This window comes from Apis mellifera, linkage group LG2 (assembly GCF_003254395.2).
Source record: "Apis mellifera strain DH4 linkage group LG2, Amel_HAv3.1, whole genome shotgun sequence".
Taxonomy (NCBI): Eukaryota; Metazoa; Arthropoda; class Insecta; order Hymenoptera; family Apidae; genus Apis; species Apis mellifera.
The window spans coordinates 12,080,499-12,103,235 of NC_037639.1; the positions used below are offsets into that span (position 1 = coordinate 12,080,499).

General features: G+C 48.8%; 1 protein-coding gene across 3 annotated transcripts in view; it reads left to right on the forward strand.

Annotated features, from left to right (window-relative positions):
* Nucleotides 1-22,737, forward strand: part of LOC410853 (irregular chiasm C-roughest protein) — a 150,442-nt gene that overhangs the window by 101,721 nt on the left and 25,984 nt on the right. For all 3 annotated transcript variants that reach the window (XM_006568167.3, XM_006568168.3, XM_006568166.3), the window contains 2 exons: nt 1,970-2,310; nt 18,721-18,953. In XM_006568167.3, coding sequence (XP_006568230.2) covers nt 1,970-2,310; nt 18,721-18,953 — 574 coding nt within the window. The remainder of the gene's footprint in view (nt 1-1,969; nt 2,311-18,720; nt 18,954-22,737) is intronic.

Sequence of the window (22,737 nt, forward strand, 5' to 3'; positions counted from 1 at the left end):
GATACATTGGCTCAGGGGGTGAACCTTATCAGGATTGTTTGAATGTTTTCATATTCCACGCGTTTCCACGGGAGGACAAGTTGGTGAAACGAGAAACCTCGGCGTACGCGTTAAAGTGGCGCTTATCGATTCGAGCCGCAAAGCCGCAGCCGATCCAGGCATTTGTCAACGACGACAGGAAACGTGGCCCACATAGGCCGCGTCGCGGACACGTTTCACAGTTCCTAGGTGAGCACGGGACCCGGAGGGGGTTTGCCGTCATATACGGCGCGAGCGGGCACAAGCGCAATTATTATTACGTCCATTAGGCCTGTGTTCCATTGAAACGGTTCGGACCGGTTACCGTACGACCGAGCTTATTATCCTATTGAGCTCGTAAGCGGGCGGCCGCGCGATGTCGTACGACATCGTCTTACGACATCCTCCCCCTGCGGAACATGGCGCGACAAGACCCGTCCCCTCCTCCTTCTCCCCGGCGTTCAACTCGAAACGACGCGTTACGAGCGGAACTGCTCTTCTCGAGCAACGACATGTACGGACGGAAGCTTACGAAGTTGTAAGCGAAGGGTAAATTTCGAGGAATATCGCGGTTCGATGCGAGGAGACGACGAGGGGGAGAAGAAATCTTGCTCAAAGTCCAAAGAAGGATGCGAATGGTGATGCAGACGATGCGACGATGGTCCGATCCGAGCGTAAGAATCGGACGAATGAAAGTTAATTGAGAGGTCGATGAAACGATTAAGCCGAACGGCCGGCCGATGACGTGACCGCGCGTGGAACGTGTTCGCGTCTCTCGATCGAGGAGAAGGGGACGTGTTGGAGAAGGAGAGGGGGAAATTGCCTCGCGTGGATTGCAACGCGGTGGAGGAATTGAATTTGTCGAGGCGATCGAAACGATGGTCTCGAATATTTATATATATATATTTATTTATTTGGTTTTGACGAAGGAGAGTTTCGACTTACTTTCCAACCGCTTAAGTCGGCGACGAAGAATATTTTCGATATCGATCACGCTCTCCCCTCCGGGTCACGAATGTAATTGTCGCGGCAACTGCAGCGATACCGGCGGAGGAGAGCGAGTTGATCGAGTTTTATTAAAGTGTTTCTCGATCGTTTAGCGTTCCCCGCTTTCCTCCTCCCCTTCCTTTTCCTCGACGAGATCGTCGCCCTTTGTCGTCGTCGAACGAGTGGCGCAATAATTGCCAGCAGCGGAGTGTATTTTTTTCGTCGCAACGACAAAACGGTATTACCGTCGTAAACGAAGTAAAAAGGGAAGGGGGAGGGTGAACGCGATGGTAAATGGATCTCCCTTCCTCTTCTCCCCTCGTCGTAATGGTGGCATCACGTGCGCTGCCGTCTACACGGGGGGGGGGGGGAGGAGGAACGTCTAGGAACAGCAATAATAAATTGCTGGACGGGGCTATAGTTTTATCGTCTCATTTACGGCGACGACTTCTTGGTCTCCGCTCTCGTTTTCGAATCCGATGGGGTCATAAAGATAAACAAGGACGAAGGCTCGAAGGTAAACGGGGCGAAGGCGGTCGTCTGCAAGGTCGTTAAACAAGCTTCGGCTGGCTAGGTGGGCCGCTGGCGAGGAACGAGGACGAGGAGAAGACTAGGGAGGGGGAGACTTGAGTAACGACGCCTTTACGTTTTTAACGATAACCACCCCTTTGGAATATCGTTGCGCCGACGTAAATACGTTCGATGTATAATTCGATCATCGACCGTTTTTACCCCTCTCGTTTGCCTACTCCCTTCCACCCTGTCGAAGACCAAAGTAATTGGCCGCGCAGATATCGTTTTAAGTGTAACGCGATGACGAGAGTTGAATTGTAATAATGAATTGTATTGTAGATACGATTGTATTGTATCGAATTACTTCATTTTTTCTTCTTCTTGTCGCGGTAAGCATCGATTAGATTATCCCCTCCGCAACGAGTTCTAACCCCATTTTCCGTTGTTTCAGCGCGAGGACGGGAGGCGTGGCAAGATCAACGCCGTCTATAATCTGGTTGTCGTTGCTACTGACACTGGGAACGAGGACAACGGCGTCAGGGACGAACATGACAAACGTGTCACCGCTCGCCTCGACGGTGAGGCCGATCACGACCACGGAAGTAGTTTATCAGAGATTCGCGATCGAGCCGATGGATCAGACGGCGGTGATTGGCAGCCGGGTGACGCTTCCTTGCCGGGTCCTCGATCAGAAGGGACCTATTCAATGGACGAAGGACGACTTCGGGCTTGGCGCTGTTAGAAACCTCACGGGATACGAGCGTTACGCCATGATCGGCAGCGACGAGGAGGGTAAGAAATTTGCACACAATAACGGCCACCCGAACGATACCAGATAGACTTCGTTAAAGTCATCCTTTATCTCTCTTTCCTCCTTCTCTCTTTCTCTCTCCTTTGTAATCCGATTTTAATCCAAGTCTCTTCGCTTCGGTTCGGACTGGAGAATTCATTTTTTCCCTCCTCAAGTTGGCCGTGTAAAAGGGATGATAAAACTACACGGAGTGCTCCACTTTTCCGACGTGTTTGTTGCGTTTAAATTACACGGTGTCCTTAAGGAGAGGCGGTATCTCCGCAGGCATTCGCGAAATTGCTTTCCCCTTTGTTGCACGTAGGAAGGAACAACGATATTGGAAAATGCTTATGTGCGCGAACAAATTGAAACTCTTGTATTTGCAAACAACCGGGATAAGAAAACGATCCCCGTTCCCTCGCTCTCCTTCCTCTCCTGATGATGTACGTACACGAGGGTATCCTGTCTCCGGCCTTTAACCCCAACTTGCTAATTTAAATTTTCCCGTCTCCCGTCTCGATATCGCGTCTTACCCAAGTCGAAATTTCACGGTGATAAATCCTCGAGGTCTAAATCTCGTTCGAGGGATAAAACGGGGCAACTTCCTCCACCCTCTCAACGATTCGAATTAACCGCGGATTTCGAAAGGTTTCGACAGTGTGAGAAAACGGAATGGAGTCGATACAATCGATCAACGCACGCGAAGGAAGGATGGAAAGAAAGGAGAGAGAGAGAAATGCGGTGTCTCTTTTCGTCCATCGCATGCGCGTGTTCGAGGAATAGATGGATCCAGGGTCGTCGAGTAACGGACAACCGGCTGCAAAGGGTATATTTTTTTCAGGGGCGAGCTAGATACAAAATGGACGAAACGAAAGCCTCGATAGAGGCTCGGTCGCGTCCGATCGACAGCGCCATTTCCTTCGCGTTCCTCGTTTTCCGTTTTTCCCCCGCAGCGGCGGCGTTCGCCAGAGGCGGCACGCAGCTGCGATACACGATGGGTCAGTTTGCACGGACCAAATTCAATTTCCTGCGGCCTATTGATTTTTTTTTCTCCCTTCTTCCTTTTTCTCTTTCTTTCTAGTTATGGAATTGCGAGAGAGAAGAGAAGGAGGAAGGGAGGGAAAAGAAGGTTGAGAGGGAATATTTTATGGCGAGTGCGTGCACGGGTGCAGGGAGTCGGTGCAAATCGAATCGCGAACTTCGTGCCGCGACTCGTGCACTCGTTTCTCGCGGAACAACTTCGTACATCTTCGTTTGTTCGCGAAACATTTTAACCCCCGATTGCGTTTTGACGCGTACACAGGGTAATCGATCAGCAGAGGGAGGGAGGGAAAAAAAGAAAAAAAAAGGAATGGACGGGGAAGAGACAGAAAGATGGACGAAGTGTCGAGGGAAAAATTCGAGCGGACTCCCTTCGGGCATTATTTGGGATATAACGATGCGCTCTCGAGAGCAGAAGTTGGAAAGTCGCGGTTAGTCGATAACGCGATCGTATTAATGGGCCGCGAGCGGCAAGTTAAATTGCCTTTTTAACGAGTTCCGAAAAATGTGCGCGCTCAGCCTCGCCAACATTTGTGCTCGTCCACGTTCCACCGCCCGCTTCGCTGGATTCCGCCTGGAGGGAACGCGTTGGCTTCGATGGACGCGGACCAGACGTGCGCGGTGGACGCGGGTCGGCTGGGGAAAAAGGATGGAATTAACGGCGATTCGCCAAAGTTTTCCTTGGATCTTTCGAAATCGATGAATCCGTAAAAATTGAAACGGCCCCCCGGGAGATTTTTCTTTTTCCTTTTTCCTTTTTTTTTCAAACCGTGTTCCCAGGTACGTGGAAATTGGCCGGTTACGCCGAGCAAGGATGGAGCTGCCGTTTATTCGATTACCTGCCAATTAACCACCGGTGCACTCCCACAAAGAATTCCTTTGGCGGAACGCGGAACGGCCGATCTAATCGATTCGTAGCCGCAGGCTATTTTGCGCGGCGTCGCTCGTGCCGGGCGGCGGATTTAGCAATTTCTCCGTGACCGATGCGCGGCCGCGAATCTGTGTCATCTCGGCCGACCATCGCGCCGATACACCGTAATATCATAATACACGGCAACCACCACCACCACCACCACCACCAACACCAGCACCACTACCACCACCACACCAGCATCGCCACCATCGCCACCACCAACGCCATCACCACCAGCTCGGTCGCGATTTAACGAGCGAACACGCCACCGTACACGTCTCGTTTCCCGTTTCGTGTCGTGGACGGTCGAATTCGCGCCACGCTTTTTCTCCTCCTCTCGTCCGTGTCTAATGCCGCAAAAAGCGAGGCTGCAAAAAGCTGCAGCGTTTCGAGGTTTATCCAGTGAAAAATTTCCACGTTCCGCCGCGATAAAACATCGCTAGCTGTACGGTACACGCGTATCGGCCAGAGCTTTGCCATCTCTCCCTCTTCCCCGCGCCGGATGCGCCACACGCTCTTCTTTGCCTTCTATTTGCACGCCGTTGCGCGCTTCGCGCGGCGAGGATTAGCCCGACGACCGATTCTACGATATTCTACGCGTATCGATATTATATAGGCCGATATCCGCGCGCGCACACACGAAACTCGAAGCACGCCAGCTTCGAGCCACTACCTGACTCTCGTAACAATCGCGCCGGTTCGAAACGATAAGATTGGTGGCAGGCGAGAGGCGATTATTTAACCCAACTTCGGTGCTCCGCCTATATCATGGGCTGTACCAGCTGTAACTCTATCGGCTATTTACTTTTAGAATTTCGGAATAGGAATGCTTTACTCGGCGAAAGCATTCTCTTGCGTGGATTTGTATCGTTTCTCGAGGATAACGAGTTTAATTTATAGCTAATTAATTTTTCTCGCCTCTCGATACGAGGCGAGTTTTTACTTTTTCATTTTTTTTTTCGCTAGTTAGACAGACAGTTTTCGTAGGAAAAGGTAGATCTGATTACCCGGGAAGCCTTAGTTCCTTCTACGCCGGCTGTATTGCGCGAGAGAAAAAAAATATGTAACGCTTGGAAGCCAGCTGGAATCATAGGCCGTTCAACCCCGCCCGTTCTTAAAAATTCCATCGCGCACTCTTACGCGTTTCGTCTAGTAGATATCCGTTGGAAACCTCGGGGCGAGAACGCTTTGGACGATAAGCCCGGCCTAAGGGACACCCCTCCCCCCTTAACGGGTTTCGAGGGTCGTTCCTCTTGTGCGTTATTTCCATAATATCGTTGCAACCATGGTCTACACCCATACCAGCCACACAACATCGGCTTCTCCTCTCTTCAAACTCCCCCTAGTTGCCCATTGTTCCAAGCCAACGTCCTTGCACGCAGTGGCCGCAGAGTCGATCAGAGGTCCAAGTTTCCGCCGTTTAACTCCCTTTAATTCCGGCGGGATTAATTAATTTAGAAGCGTTCCGTTCGAAACGGGGGTAGGGAAGAATCGTGGAGTTTTCGATGTTTCGAATTCCCGATAGAAATACCGCGGCCTCGAATCGGAGCGTAAATTGCACGTTGTTTGCACGCCCCTCGTTCTTTCTCCTCGTCAGACTTGATTTTGTTTCACGAAGATAGCGAGGATTCTGATAGATAGAGTCGTTCGCCGTTAAATAAGTTCCTTCAAACGTCTCCCTTTTCTTTTCCCCCTTCCTCCATTTCTCCCTCCTCTTTCGTGACTGGATATACATCCAAAGAATGACCTATATATATATATATATATATATATATATATATATATATCGCGTCTTGGTATCCCCTTGGCTCGTGACTTTCTATCAAACTCGAAACTCCCGTTCGAACAAATATTTTCTCCGCGTCTCAGCGCATTCCCGATTTACCCGCGGCAAACAAATCTTGCGCGGCACAAGTATCGAAGGTTGGAACACCGTCGAATGCACGATAGAAGCGGAAGGGAGGTTTTAAAGGGGGGAGTCGATATTGGAAAGGTCGACGCGACATTGGTCGATCGTTGGTCGGTCCTCACTTCCAAGTAATCGCAATCAGCCGCGCTTAAAGATGCAAACATCTTCGATGGCGGAGGGGAAAGCTCGGTCGTAACCTCCCCTGTTGTGCCCGCGACACTAGTTTCGAACGCGAACAATGGGCTTCGAACCAGTCCTCACGCTCGAGTTACTCTCAATTCGCGCTACAGATTGGTAAACAGGTGGAGAGAGAAGCGGCGTAGGAGTAACTTGTCGAGCTCGAAGTTGGAACCACAGAGTGGGGAGGGTCTCCTCCGCGTATCGATGCATCGACGTGGCCGCGGGATCTGGTCCGGAGTGACTGGTGCAGTTTCTGGTTCATCCGGTCGGATGCGCAGCCGGTGTCATGTACGTGTCTCCGCCTTTAATCGACGGATTCGCGGCAAAGTCTCCTCGAAAGGAGACCCGCCGCGGATAACTTTAAATTAGTTGCGAAACATTTGTTGTACACGTTGCGCCCGGCTAATGCGTCCGGCCGGAGATCGATAGGGAGGATGTATCGGGAGATGTGTATTGGAAATGGCCGTGTCAGGAGCTTGAGAGACGCTCGGCACCGGGATCGAGCCGCGACCGGATGCTCCTTGATGTGTCTAAGCGCGGATCAGAGAGGGATAGTGGGATGGGATCGGGGAGAGGCTGTAAGGTAAGATGATTTCCTACTACGTTCGGGAAACGGGGGTATTACTTCTCGAGAAGATGGCTCGTTTCCTATAACGCATCGAGAATGTAACGCGTAATTAAATTTCTGCTCGTCGTCGTTATTTGCTCGTTAATATGGACAGTCTCTCTCTCTACTATGAAGTGGCGAGCGAGTCGTTCGCGAACTCGAGAACAGGAGGATCGCATCTGGTTTCGCGTAGAGAGACGGATTTCTCCTCGACGGGTTCGCAAACAGGATGCGAAACCTGTACGACCGGATTCGTGTGGTACCCGGGAGAGATTGACGAGGAGTAACGAAGGGAAGGCCGTGCGTTTCGTTCGAGAAACGAAAACTTATCGAGGAGTAGAAAGGCCATCGTCTCTCCCACGCGCAATTTTCCTCGGATGTTCAACGCTGCGTCGTTTATTTGTTTATCAAGGGCGAGGTCCTCGAAGGAATCGTCGAGCGGAGGTGGTGGGTAAAAGGAGAACTCTCGAAAACGGTAATGTCTCTATAAATAAAACGGTTATTGCTCGTTAATATCGCGAAACGCGATGCCTCTCTTGCTCTTGCTCAACCACCTCGTTATCGATCAGACGCTTCTCCCTCCCTCCCCCTTAATAAATACGTTTAATTAACACCGATATCTTTGCGCTCGCCCCTGTAACGGTCGATGTTTGCGGTGGAAACGGGCCGCCAATGTACGAACACGTTTCCGCGCGGGCATAAATTCTCTCGAACGACGCGCATATTAATTGGCCGGCCTCGATGGCCTTAGCCCGGTAATCCGAGGAGGATTTTTCGATCGGCCGATCATCGAGGAGTATCAATTATCGGCTATCCAACAGGCTTAGACGGTGGCAGAGGCGCGCTAGCGGCAGCAGAAACAGCAGCAACGCGGTATGGTAAGCTCGGTAGGAACTCGGTGGTCGAGCAACCTGCACGACCGGCTCTGCTCCCGCTTTTGCTCCTGCAACCGACTCGATTAATCGGTCTTACCGGTTTTCACCGAGCCGTCTCTCTCTCTCTCTCTCTCTCTCTCTCTCCCTTCGTTGCCAACGGCGCTCTCGACAGGTAGAGCATCTGCGCGTTCTCTCTTTTTCCTCCTCCTCCTCTGTTTCTCGTGCTTCTTCTTTTCCTTCTCCTTCCTCTTCGTTTCTTCTTCGCGTTACCGCTACGTGACGAAGGAGAAGAAAAAAAAAGGAAACGATATGGAAAAGGTTAGGTTGAACGAAAGGCGAGCATCGTAAAAAGTGGCATCGAGGGGGCAAACTATTACGACGGAGGAGAGGCGAGGAGGAAAAAAAGAATCGAGACAATGAGACCTCGGATGGAAATCCTCGCCATTTATTTATTTCGCCGCGCTCCCAGATTTCCTTTTATGACCACCGTGAAATTTACGCCTCGTATGAATAACGAATTAAACCCTTTTTTCTCTCCTTTTCAACCGGCCACGAATCCGTGTGTATATATAACGTGTGTATATATATATATGTACGTTTAAACGAATTTTTGATCCCGCGTTATGTCCAGCTTTTTCCCGTCACGATGGATATAATGGCCGTTGGCCGATTGAATGGCCGAGAAGAAACAGAACGCCGATCAGCCGGGGTTAATGGGAAAAAAGACGCAAACGGTCCTTTGACGGTTAACGAATCATTGTTCGATGACGTTTAATTTAAACGGAGAGAGGGGGGGGAGGAGGAAATAGAGCGCGGTATATGGCAAGAAATTACGAATTAATACGAATAAATTGTCCATCCGTGTTCTCGATAACGATGCGATTAATCGAAAATGAGAAACGTTATATGGAACGTATCAACCCGATTCTCCTCGAACTCGTATCGCCTAATATCCTCAAATATTGAAACTCGATCGATAAATAACTCGCTGCTAATTTTCAATTCTTTCAGAGAGGGGAGGGGAACGCGATTAAACGAGGGCAGAGAGCATGTTTGCGTTTCGCGCGCGGTCCGTCAACCTTTCACCGAATAATACACCGCTGAGTATACCGAGTTCTCGAATTTTCGTTTTTTTCCCCCCCCTTTTTTTTTCCCTATTATTATTTTTTACCATGCGCGTATCCCCCTGGTTAACACCCGCGTTGTTTATTCTTGGAAAATCCAACGCTCGGGATTATATACGTTACACCACGATTTCACGGTTAACTCGGTTTTAAATTCGTGCCACCCGTGGCCGAGGAGAAAAAAAAAAAAAAAAATTTCGCCACTCGAGCGGTCGACGAATGGAGGGGGGAGATGGGGAGGGGTGGGTCGGTCTGGGCGAAACAAAAACTCCATTTAAGCGTTTCAACGCAATTTTATGAATAGACCGAGCAATAAAACGTAAGAGGGAGAGGGAAGAGGGTGGATAAGAGTGTCTCTCGTTTTCGAGATTTGAAAAAAAGGGGAGTGGAGGAGGAAGAGATGGAGGAGGAGAGGAAGAAAGAGGAAGAGGGAGGTGGATTCAGCGCGCGGACGCCGCTCGATTAATCGCGAGATCTCCCGTGGAAAAATGGTCGAGGTTGGGTGACGAGGAACGAGGCGGGAAACAAGGAATCCGCCAACCGCGACAATTGGCCCCGCGAATAATAGGGTTTCAGGGGTTGCAGATTTGCCGTGATAAAGCGAATGTCGACGCTTCCCATTTACCGAGATCGTTTCGCACCTCGTCCCGATTTCTTCTTCGTCCAACCTTTCGAAATCCGTACACGTCGATGCCTTCTCGAAAGAAGATCCTTGGCAACATTTTTTGTGCATGCATTTCGCGCGAATCTCAATCTGGAAATCGAGAAGACGGGGCGAGGGACGGATCGATCGTTTCGATCCACCGCGCGTTCCAATTATCCGTTATCACGCGGCCCATAAATCTGCGGACAATGTCCAACAGCAGCCGACGAACAGCCCGATCTTCAGAAGGCATCCGTTATTAGATACACCGTGGCCCGGCAATATTCCGGCAGCGTAGCGCGCGCCCCTGCGATATCTGATTAATATCGCACGCTCCCGAATACGTACGGCACGTGTTTGCTGGTGGCAACAATATTTGGACACCCGATAGGTATCTGCTACAACCTGCCCGCTATAATTGCCGCCAGCCAACACGTGTCGCAACGTTTCGCGCCGATCGAAACGTTGCGCGAATCCCTCCCGTTCTACGAAGAATTCGTCGCGCTCGCCTCTAAATAATACGAGCGAATAGAAGGGGATAGAAGGAAGAGAGATACGTATTTCCACCGATTCACTCGTAACGTTGTAGCTTAGTAATTTATATATATATTTTTATACTTTATCGAGAATATTATCGCTCGTTCCTCCTCCATTTTCACATATTCAAAAACCGACGCGTTTCGTTCGAGCGAACCATTTCGAAATCGATCTTACCCGAATTTCCATTATCCTCGAGTTATCCCATTGGCGATGGGATTAAAAAAACGATCTCCACGGATCCCGTTCGAGGTAGAGGGGGGAGACAGAGAGGAGGGACGAGTGTCTTTATCCAAGGTTCACCGCGGGAAGCTCGCCGGAAGAAATGGGGCGAAGCCAGGGGGAAGGCCTTAATCGGTTGGCTCTCGTTGCACCGTTTCCAATTCCCGATTTTCAGGGTTCGATGCTCGGGATAGGTCGTGAACGATTGGAACGGGCGTTGCAGCCTCGCGCTGCTTCTCGTGTCGGCGACCTGTTTTCATCCCTCGTGGCGGCGCCCACCTCGCTGCGTTCCAAGCGCGAACCTGTGTCGACCGTTCTCTCCTGAAATTTACAGACGCGATTAATGTCACGACTGGCTCGTCCGCCAGACTCCCTCTAGTTCGCCGTAACTACCGTTTGTAGCCCTTAACCATTACTAATTTCAATCCCAAATTATCGCTTTACGCCAGAGCTGCGCTTGTACACCAGAGATATCTGATCGATACGTGCAATTTGTTCGGTTGCCTATCCTCTTCGCCTAGCCTCCATGCGAGAAGAGAGAAGAGAGAATTTATACGGTCCACGTCGAGTATATATGTGTATATATATATATATATATATATATATATATATATATATATATATAGGTAAATAGGGAAACTCGAATTGGAATTTGATTTTTCTCCTTCCATCAGGTATATCGAAGCGTATAACCTTCGCGTCCATTTTTTCTCCCCCTCTTCATTTTGCCCGCCCTCCACGGTACTTTGAATTTAAAATTTCGAGAATTTGAATTCAGATATTCCAAGTTTGAAAACTGGAGGAATTCGAGTTGCTACGAGTAGTGGGAACATCTTGCTGGGCGTCGAAGGAAAGTTGAGGAGAAAGAGAGAGAAAGAGAGGAAGGAGAGATGGAATAACCGGCGAGGTTTTTGCGCGAAGGATTTTTAAGCTTCGATCCGAATGGGGGAAATAATGCATGCATGGAAAGTTGAACAGGAGGAAATAACGCGATCGACGGCCAGGGAGTTGGAACGGGTAGTGGAGGTAGTAAAGACGGATCGTCCATTGTCAGACGCGCGTCTCTCCCTCTCCCCGGATCCGAGCTAAGGAGAGGAGATATATCCGGCTGATTCTAATGCATGCATTATTTAAAAAGCGTTTCGAGTAACGCTTGTAACGCGCAGCAGGGCCGCGATACGTCGGCATGAATATTTCCAGGAATGAGTGTATACGAAATTTTCTACTGTATGCAAAAATGAAAAACTTCGTACGAAGTTGTTTGGAAATTTATGCGCCTCGTTCAACATGTATCAATCTGCGTAATATACACGCGAAATTGTTTTTTTTTTCTTTTTTTTTTTTTTTTTTTTCGAAAGAGAAACGCGCCACGCCACGTGAAAAAAAGAGAAACGTTTTTCATGAAAGTGTATGCGCGATCCGCAGTTGTCCGCGGTTTAACCAATGCGGGATAATTCCGATTTCCGAAGCAGCGGTCATTTTTTTTAATTTTAGATTAATAATTGATGTCTCCTTTCGTGACGGAGAATATATTACACTCCCTTCGTTCAATCTCTGCTTTGAAACTTTAAATCATTTAATCCCCTCCCCCTCTCGAGAACAACTATCTCTGTTGAAGAAGCGTTATTAATCAACGTTCCTGTAAAGCACATTTACATAGCACGCGTGTACGTGTGTCCACCATTTCGATCGATAAAAGAAAAAACGAACGAACGAAAATCACTCGAATATTGCTAAAGAAAAAGAAGGGGGGAAAAAAGAGAAAAGCAGCGGACAAACGGAAACGGGGAGAGGAAGAGGGGATAAAGATAAAGAGAAGAGGCGTAAAGACGGCGTCTCGAATTCTCGCAAACGCCACATGTGTGCCTTCGTGCCTGAACAAGGAGCCTTTGAACGTGATAAAGCAACAGGACAGGAAACTACTGTAGAAAGTTAAAACAGCACGGAAGGTAAATATTTGAAAGAGGGAGGGGGGGGGAGAGAAAAAGCGTTGTAGGGACATACTAACAAGCATACGTACCTCTCCCTCCCCTCCTCCCCCCGTTGTCGGTTCGATAGACAATAGCTGCGAAATACAGTGTTTCTCGGTTGTTTGCTCGCTTGCGTGCCACCGATCAAATGTGCCGTTTTCTTATCGCACGCTCTGTAACAAGGGGAGCCGGAGTAAAAACAGCCCGAGTTTAATCGAGACAAATCAATATTAACGCGAACACACCGCGTTCCGAAAGACGATCCAAAGATCTACATTCCACGAGTCTCGAAGAAGAAGAAGAGGAGGAGGAGGAGGAAAATCGACTCGATTTCATTGGCGGAGATTTAACGAGAACGACGCGTTAGAGACTCGCGCTTAAGTCGTAGTGCGTTATAGTCGGAAGCACTTTTCACTCAAAATGAAGATTGTAAGGGTTATATCTTGGAAAGTTTTCGCGCGAGTTCAACTCGCTTGGATTAATAATTCATTAATTTTAAATTCCATCTAAAGTTCACCAGTAATCCCCTCCGCTCTTTTTTCCTGCAACTTCCACGTACGACAGAACGTATAACGCGCGCGATAGAGAAAAAGAAAAATCATCCGTGAAAGAAATAATCGTAAACGCAAACGGGGGGGCGAATTGTCCGTGCGCACGTCGATCCGCTCGAAATTTATACGCTACGTTGCACGCGTGGGTGAAACGAGTAACGAATAGGTAACGATAAACTTTTAACGCGCGCGCGCAAATTGTGGAGAAGTAATTTTGGCAAATCTCGTCGGGCCGAAACCGATATAACAGTTAGAACGGCGGTTTTGCCTTTTAATCAGTCGGTTAAATCTCGACGCGATCGTAAACCGAAACCGAATTAACGGCGATCCAATCCACGGTTTCGGCCGCCGCAATTTCCAAAACCGCGACGCCGAAAACGACGCGACATTCGCCGCGACACTTGCTCTTTCCGGAGAAGGAAGGAGACACGGAGAAGAAGGATCCAGCTATCGATTACCCTCTCCCGCGACGAGGGGGAGAGAAGGAAGGAGGTAAGAAAATTAGCGGTGGCGGTCGTTACGGAATTTACGGCGCAAACCTGCCCCTTACACAGGGGTGAAGGGGTCAACCGTGCATTATCGAGATCCGTTTGATTTACCGTAGCAATAAATGCTATGCGTAGTCGAGCCACGCCGTTGGTATAGACGTTGTTTGCCCGGTTGCGGCGCCAAACGGCCGACGATTGTGCCAACCCGGCCGGAACTACGTTCCTGATTAAAGGATTAGTGGGTTTGCGCCAAGAGATTCGTGATTACACACCGTGATATCGGTGATTCGGCCGGATACGAGCCGATCGAAGGGAGTATACGTGACACGCGCCGTGCATCGCCGTGTTGGAACAGGGGGGGGAGGGGAGGTGATGATGACGTTTCGACGTTACTCCGATAAAAAGAAAGGGAGAAAAAAAGCGTCGTCGTGGTTGGCGGGAACGACTTAATATAAGCCTGGAGGGGGTGAGAACTCGGGGGTGAAAAAGTCAACACGTTTTAATAGGTATCGCCGAGTCCGTGGATCGATTTGGTGGCTCGCCAACGCGGCAGGTAACGCGATATCGCGATATGGCCGCGAAAATATTAGCATTTCATAACGGTTAATTGTCCATCGAGAAAGGAGCCGCGAAGAAACGGGCCACTTAACCGAGGTGCTGAGTAAACACGCGATGTTACAGTTTCGTTTAATGACGCTCCCAGTTCCATCGTGCCCCCATTCGCCGCTAACAAGCGTAAATTCTCGCCGTTTCGTTTTTTCATCGCGGTATGAAAAGATCATCGAAACGATCGTTTTCAACGGCCGCTTTCGTTCACCTCCGTTCAGAATATGATTCGTCTGCTGACATTTTTCCTTCCCTCTCTCTCTCTCTTTCTTTAATCGCTCCCATTTGTTCCGTCTCTTTTTAACACTCGCGATTCCGCTGACGGTATAATTATAGCAGGGACGGAAAAAAAAAAAAAGAAAATCGAAGAAAGAGAAAATAGAAAAAGAAAGCGAGAGGAGGGAAGAAATAGAGGAGAGATGACCAGAATGGGCGAACGACGATACGAATGACAGTACGATTTCTCTCCGGCGCGGCCAGATTCGAGACGATAATGCCATATAATTCTCGATATAGGCGCGGATGTAACGGAAAATCGCGATCCAATTAACCGAAATAATAATGACGGTAATAGCCAGGCTGATTGACATGCCGCCGCTGCAAATCTGGATTATTCGTTTTCGTGTGTATAAAATGGTACGAGCACGTTGGTAACACATATATATACACACATATATATACACGTATATACGCGGGCAATAATAATCCACACACGTATTACCGCTTCCGAGAGAACGGAGAAAATGCGAGGTATGCGGCTCGTCCATTTTCAACGTTTATTTAAATTTTTCGTTCCCCCCCTCCTCCTCCCCCTTTCCGATTATTGGACCGCACCATTGAAATCTGGCTGGAATAGTCTCCGATTTCGAATCCAAAATCTCCGGATATTGCGTGCCACCTTGCGCGCGCGTTTCCGTCGTTCCGCGCCGGATAAAAGGGCTTCACTTTCGCAACTCCGCGCCACTATTCCGCCTCGGATTCCTTCTATCGACGCGAATCGAAAACTCTTTCGTGAAAAGATATGGAAACGTGACCCGAGGAGACGATGGAACCGTGTCCGATCCGATCGTCTTTCCGTTTCTCTTTTAAAGAGCGCTCTGCCTCTCTTTCCCTCTTTCTCTCTCTCCTCTTCTCTTTTTCAAACGAAGTCGAATCGGAACGGTTTCTCTCCCCTTGGAAAATCGAAGGGGAATGGAGAGGATCGGATCGGTGATTGGTTTCTCGGAATCGGAAGAGTGCTCGAACCAATCGAGCGATCGTGGATAGATCTTTTCCCGTGGACGAGCAATCGTTCCTCGATGATTCGTATTAATTTTTATTTCGTCGATAAATCGAACGATAATTCGCGCTCCAAGCAGACGTCATCTGGATGAAAGGAGGAGAACGAAATTCTTGTACACGTAATGGACGTGGGTTAGATAAAGGCGAGGATGGGAAGCGTGGTGGAAAAGAGCGGTGACAGCAAGACGAGCGAGCTATTAAGATACGCGGGTTAACCTAAACGCGTAACATCGGAACGTTTCCCCGGATCCGGAGAAACGATCTATGCCTTCCAGCCTGACTACGCGCAATTAATCATAGCTGCCTGTAGTGGAGTGCTCGTTACCTGTTCCGTATAATTAAAATTAATTATGGCCGTTTGTAATATCACCGACTGCGTCCGCACTAACTAATTGTTCGTGATGCATTGTTTCGCAGCATCCAGTTAGTCGTTAAAGCTCTTCTAGTGCCTTCTCCTGTGGTAAAGGGTATGCATCCCTCCCTCCATGCTCTCTCCACTCTTCCCATTCTCTCCCGCTTCTCTTCCCCACTTTCCACCGATCTCACCTCCCTCCCCCCCATCGCTTTGTGCGCCCTTTGTCCGAACACGTGGTCGGAAATTTCCCGAATTGTATCTCGAAAACCAGGATTTCTCACCTCGATGTGTTGCCTATTATATAACTTTACGAGCCTTACGAATAATGCTCTTTCTTCCCAGCTGCGATTCTCGTAATTCTCGCGCGCCTGTTCAACAACGTTCCTGATAATTTTAATTATTATCAACCGTGAAAATATTGCCTTGGACTTCGCTTCCCACTTTCGAACGTTGTATATACGATTCTCTTTCGTTCTCTCGTCATAGAAAAATTCTATAACGGAATATTAAATCTCGATCTTCGCACGCGAGACAATTTCGTCGATCGTTTCGCGTTTATTACATTTAAAGCTACGTTTTCTCGAGTTTTCTCAAGTCGGAACGTAAAGTTCCCCTCGATCGTCGAGCTTCGTTCTCGAAGAATTGTCAGCATCCTCGTAAGCGAGCGTAATTACCGATGCGGCGGAGAGACGAGCGAGTAGACTCGGCTCCACCAGAGTTGCCGAAAGTTGGTTGAATGAGCGCCGCAGAGAAGCGCTAATTATTGTCCTCCATAATAGAACGGAATTCCTTCGAGTTGTACTCGCGAACCGAGACCGCGAGTTATTTTTGCGTTCCGCCGGGGAGAAACGAGGTAGAAAGGGGAAGGATAGGGAGGGCGGGGGGAAAGGGTGGCGGTGAATCTCCGTGGAAGAGATTGTACCGAGTTTTCCGCGAAACGAAATCGATACCGTCGTTTCCCCGGTCGTAAACGACGCGAATCACGGCGGAATAAATGCGGTCCAATAATGAAAATTCTACTTGTCCTTCGTCGCCACGATATTTAACGTCTAATCCCCCGCCGCTGCGATACCGCGCCTTTATCGCCACGAGCGAAAAGCGTTTCACGTCCAATTTTCGCGATATTGCCGCGAAACCCCGCCCCCTCAAATCCTCTCCGCTCCTCCCCGTTAATACGCGGCTTCGGGGAGAGAGTGAAAGAAGAGAGCGGGACGATTTTGTTTATCGCCCCCTTGGCCCCCGGCTGTGAATACATTTGCGTTTCGCGGAAGAAAGCGTGGGTGACGGTTAATTCGCTTTCCGCGAACTGTTGGCGGGCTGCTTGAAAGGGGAGTCGTGTAACCCTGTGAACAGTTATATTCGTTTGACGGATTAACAAGTTCTCGCAAGTGGTTAGATAAATAATGGAACTCGGCATTCGAGATGTACGTTGGAACGCGATTGAACGAATCTCCGTCTCGTTTGAACAGAGACGAAGATAACGAATCGTACGACTCTTTGTACCTATCTGTTGTACGACAGAGAAATCTATTTAATCTTTTCACGAGCACTTTTCGCGTCAAATAATGCCATCCTAATGTTTGTAGCGTTGCGAATTTTTCGTTCAAAATCCCGCTAAAAAATACGCGTCGGACGAATCAATATGACGCGATCAATCGGAAACGAGACGCGTCGAGAGACGATCGACGGTTGACAAAAGGCGGGAAACGAGAGGGAAAGTTTTGGTAGCGGCAAGGCCGCTATTTATCGTCGAAACGATCGAACCGGTTGCGTACTACGACGGCCCACTTTTCCATTTATCATCCCGGCCCTACCCCTCTCTATTCCAAACCCTCTATTCTCCGTTTCGAACGGTCCGTCCGGATCGTTCGCTCGTTTCGGCTTCATCCGTCCGTTTCGAAGCGCAATTGGTTGGTCTCGTGAACGAGAGGCCGCCTCGTGAAAGTTGCATGAATGGAATGAAAGAAACGGGAATCGAGAGGGAGCGTTGGTGGGAAGGCAGAATGATAGATGTCTGGGTGGAAGAGGGTAAGATGGAAGAAGGAACGAATAAATCACACGGCGGACGAATTCACTCGATTGGTGGTTGTTGCTGATAATCGCTAGATGTACCCTGGCGGCAAGAGAGTGGGAGGGCAGGTGTATCCCTCTCGATTCAAGGATCTAGAGTCGAGGAACGAGAGGAGATCCAGGGCTAGATGGAGTGGAGGAGGCAGAAGAGAGAGAAAAAGAGAGAAAAAGAGGAGTTTGTTGACGGGGCCGGGAACGGGCCGTTCTAATTCGCGTCGATTCGCGCGGTGCACGAGCGCCGCGTTGTTTCTGACAGCTTACACGTATATGTGGAGATTTCAAAATAAAAGCGTCAGTCGGAGAAATTTCGTACGTACGAGCCGACACGATACTATCGAGCAGACGCTCGTAAACCGTTAGTTTCAATCAACCGGGAGGGGGAGGGGGGTAAATGGTTTTCTATCCGAGCACACACCTCCGCCCCATTCTCCGCCCCCTTTTCTCTCCCTCTCTCTCCCCCTCTCTCTCTCTTCCAACGCTCGCGATACGCGATATAAAGTGAAAATCTCCTGGCTGCCGGTTCAATTTCGACGCGGACCACCTCCGAAATTTTCGAAAGCCGAGAGCACGTTTGACACCTGGCCTAGCTGAAAATTCATCCCCCTCTCGAACCGTATTCTCCCCGGACCGCTCGGTTGGTAACACAATCGAGCGGAGAAGTTGGAATTTCGATCATTCGTGGATTTGTACGAAACCAACTTGTTTCCGTTTATTATTATCCTGGCACGGATCGGAGAGAGATTTCTACGATTTTTTATCAAGTTTGCTCCCTCTTTTTCTATCCAAAAAAATATCGACGTATTCATTTTGTAGCATTAACTTTTTTTTTAGAAAGAGATGCGATGTTATTTATATAAGGACACGAACGAAAAACATTCATCCCTCCCCTCTCGAAATAAATGTAACGTTCGTTCTGTATCATAATCGAACCTGTATTCAATTAATTCAAAATGTGGCGTGGATGAGTGTGAAAGAAACTCTATCGAAACGAATGGACAAATAAAATTGAAAATAATACGAAGGGAATAATGTTGTTCCAGGTGACTTCTCGTTGCACATTTACCCGGTCGAATTGGAGGACGACGGCACTTACCAGTGTCAAGCCTCGCCGACGAACGACGGGCAGCCGGCGTTACGCTCGAGATTCGCCAAGCTGAGCGTGCTGGTTCCGCCTCAGAAACCAAAGATCCTTCAGGGTGACTTTCTTATCACGACCGAGGACCGGGAATTGGTGATCGAGTGCGTCAGCGTGGCTGGCAAACCGCCTGCGGAGGTAAGTCTCTCTCTCTCTCTCCCTCTTTTTCTCTTTTATCTACGAATATCGATCGTGGCGGGTGGTAAGAAGTGGAAGATTGTAGGGAGGATTTACGAACATCGTCGGGAGTGATCTGTTTCGCCGGGGAAGATAAAAGGGTACGAGTTCAAACGTTTCTATCTCGGCGAGCAGATCGTAAATCGTAACGATCCAGCATTTCGACCAGTGTTTTCCAATCTCCTTTCGAGTTCCCTTTTCGCGATATTTCGATAACTTGGCACTCCCTACAAATGAATATCAATGAATACATCGCTTTCTGGCATCATGGATTTGCGACAATGTAAGGATTATTGATTGAAAACACAACTTTTCACAACGTCGCGCTCTCGACGAAACGGATGAAAAATTAAGAGCCAATTTAAAGACGGAGGAAGGGAAAAACTTGGGAAGGAAAATAACGTACCTAGGAGTTGCAATAATGCATTACGTCAGACGTATAATTACCGGCGCAAAACCTTTGTCCCTTTAGTCGAGCGCATCATAAAGGGTTCCTCCCTCCTCCGTTCGAGTCGAAAAGTCTTCTCGAAGCCAGGCCAGGATGAAGGCGTGGGCGTTCGTTGCGCAACCAGAGACCGCGATATCTTGTGATGGATGTGTTAGCATTCGTCTCGCGGCGATGACGGTGCCGCCGAAATGCTTTTAAACTCCGGCTTGCAACCGGAGAAGTGACTCGACTATATGGCGGCTTGACCGACTTCGAATCCGCTTCGAGGCTCGAACCTGCCTCGCTGGATCGCGTTGGGAGAGGAAAAAAAAAGGAGGGAGGAAAGAGATGTTCGAGGGAGAGGCCGCCACGTGCATCGCGAGGGGAAAAATGGCGCGAGGTGAAAAAGAGGGGGAGAGGGGAAAAAAAAAAAAGGGAAAAAAAAAGGCGGCCACAAGCTTCGATCCACAAGCTCGTCTTTGTCTATTTACTTTAACGGCGGTGTTTTTGAGCGCGTACGTGTGAGCGGTGAAGCGGCGCCGCGCTAGAAACACCCTTTCGATTCCACGTAGACGCGATGACGCTCGAATAATGGTATCATTAATCCCTCGGCGAGCTAGCGGTGCACGTACGCGATACGCTTACGCGACGGAGGCTGGATCGAATTATCGAGCACGCAGCCGAGAACCGCGAGTGCTGCGGGAAACGCTTGCGCCGATACGAGACTTGTTTGATACGATTCAAAATTGGGACGTCCGAATCTTCCCCGAATTTTTTCGTATTTTTAAAAATCCCTCCCTTCCCTTTCGATAGTCGCGATAGCAGAGCGACGAATAAATCCTCGAAGAGAATGAGAATGGTATCGATCATCGACGTTGCAACGATTGGAATGTCTCGTCACGCCCGTGTAACGAGACGAAAAATGTGAATTCGCGTGCCAATAATGAATAGTATGATAAAAAAGAAATGAATAACAAAGACGTAACGAAAGTTCGTCAAGCCTCGGTTTGTTTATCGAAGCTTGGTCGTGATAAAAAAAAAAAAAATGAGAGGGATATCGATGATGCGGCGATAATACGCGGACCGATTCGCGACACCGCGAACAATTTCGCGGTGGGCCGGCCCCGCCGCTAATTCACCGTTCGTTCGCGATTGTGCTCACGCTGTTAATACAGGAATCGGGTTTCGATCGTGGCCGAAACTCCGCCACCTTTCCGCCTAGATAAATAACGAGCGTCAGGGATTGTCGTCGATGCTGTGGGGTGGGTGGGGAGGGAGGAGTATCGAGCCTCGAGCGAGGCGGTGAAAATCGGTGAAAAATTAATTAAATTTGTTTCACGGCCCCACGGTGCGGTTTTTAATTAAAATTACGCGAATCCCTTGATTAATGTCGTTACACGTTGTAGCATTTCCTGCGCGTGCGAATCCGACCGATTTATCCATCTTTCGGAAAAATGTCCCCTTCGAGAAGCGTCGAGAAGTTGGGGCCGTGCGAATACTCCTCGATCGAAAAACTGGTCGATCGATGAACGACGAGGAGGGGAGATTCAATTATATAGCGTTATCGTTTTGCCCGACCATTCGATGGGCGTATCACCGATTTCGTACGCGTTATCGAGCAACGAGCTACGTAACATAAAGGAAACTTGCGCGGATACGTGACCCTTTCCACGTGTTCGAAATTTCATCCTCGAACGAAAGGCGAAATTTCGAAAGTTTCGCGATCTGCGTAGAGAGAGAAAGATCACGCTTGCTTGGTGTTACGAGAATCCGTTACGAGGTAACGGTCGGGAGAACGGTTTCTGGAACAAAAGGAAGGGAAGTGTGATTTTCTTGTTTTCGTTTAACGCATGGAAGATTGCACATTGTGCGTTTAATTCGTGGATTCGGAAATTCGATCCAATATTCGGTCGATTACTTTCTTCTCCCAGTGCGGTACGTATATATCCGACGCGATTACGCGATTGGAAGTTATTTAGCCTGGCCGGGGAAACAAGGAAAACACGTGGCAAAATGGAGGGCGGATCGTGGGACGAATGATCCATTGCAGTCGAACGCCCAACTTCCTGCAAATCCGTGACCAGCGATTTTATTCGTCCTCCTCTCCCTCCTCCCTTACCCCCGGGTTTCGCGCCGCGAGGTGAAAAAAAATCATTGGCATACGGCACATGGAAAGATAGTTATTCTCTGGTTTATGTTTTGCGAGAGGGGAAAAAAAAAAAGAAAATAGAAAAAAAGAAAAATACCTCGAGTCCTGAGCTCTCGATTCCATCCGATCTCTCGTATATATAACGACAACAAGGGGGAAAGTAAAAAAAGGCAAAAAGAAAAAAGAAAAAAAGAGGAAGAAATGGTGGAAAAGTGCAAAGCTACGAACGGAATTAATCGACGGTGGAGCGATGCGTTCCGATCCTGTTGTAATTCGTCGATGACGCGCGATCCTAGGCACAGTATGGCGTAGGAAGTAATCGTGAAAAATGTCCGCAAAAATTCCGACCATTGTCCGACCGCTGAAAAGCTTCGCGATGATACACAAACGCGGCTGGATTGATCCCTTAGATAATCCGACTCTGCTGCTGCTGCTGCTGCTGTACTTTTATTTTTTTTTTTTCTTCTTTTTTACTTTTTTTTTTTGCCTCGAAAAAAAATATATACTCCCCGCTCGCTGGCCGCGTACGTCACGGGATGAATTGTTTCAAACTGTGAAACAGTCGTGGACAACCGCGTTGAAAACCGCGGCACCAAGATGGCGGCTCGTTGGTTGGTAACGGCGGCGGAAACCTTGGTGAACCGAGGACGATAATTGTCGCGGTTGTTGGTCCAACGGCGTGCGATTCCATCGCGCGGTGTGATCAAAAATTGAAGAAAAAATGGGAAGAGGGAGGAGGAAATGCGAGGAGGGAAGCGAGAAATCGTATTCATTCTCCAACAATTCGCTGTTACAAATAACGCTTGCAACCGATTAACAACGGTTTGTATCGATTGTACCGAGCAGCCGGATACCTCGTTGGTATCCTCGAATGATTTGCGTGCTGCCTCTCCGACAAACTCGTAAATTATTTTAAACTTGTCGACGGTAACGTGGTAACGTTGTGTGTAATGACGAAGGAATTCGCGAGTAGGCAAAAAAAAAAAAAAAACGAAGGGAAAGAGAGAATGGTAGAGGGGGGAGTAGCTTTTCTGGAGGAACTGACGATTAAAAATAACCGGTCCCTAATGAGTCTGAAACGATAATTACTCGAACCCCCCCCTTTTTTTTTCTTCTTTTTTTAAATCTCGTTAAACCTCGATATTATACGCGTGGTGTAACGGCGTGGT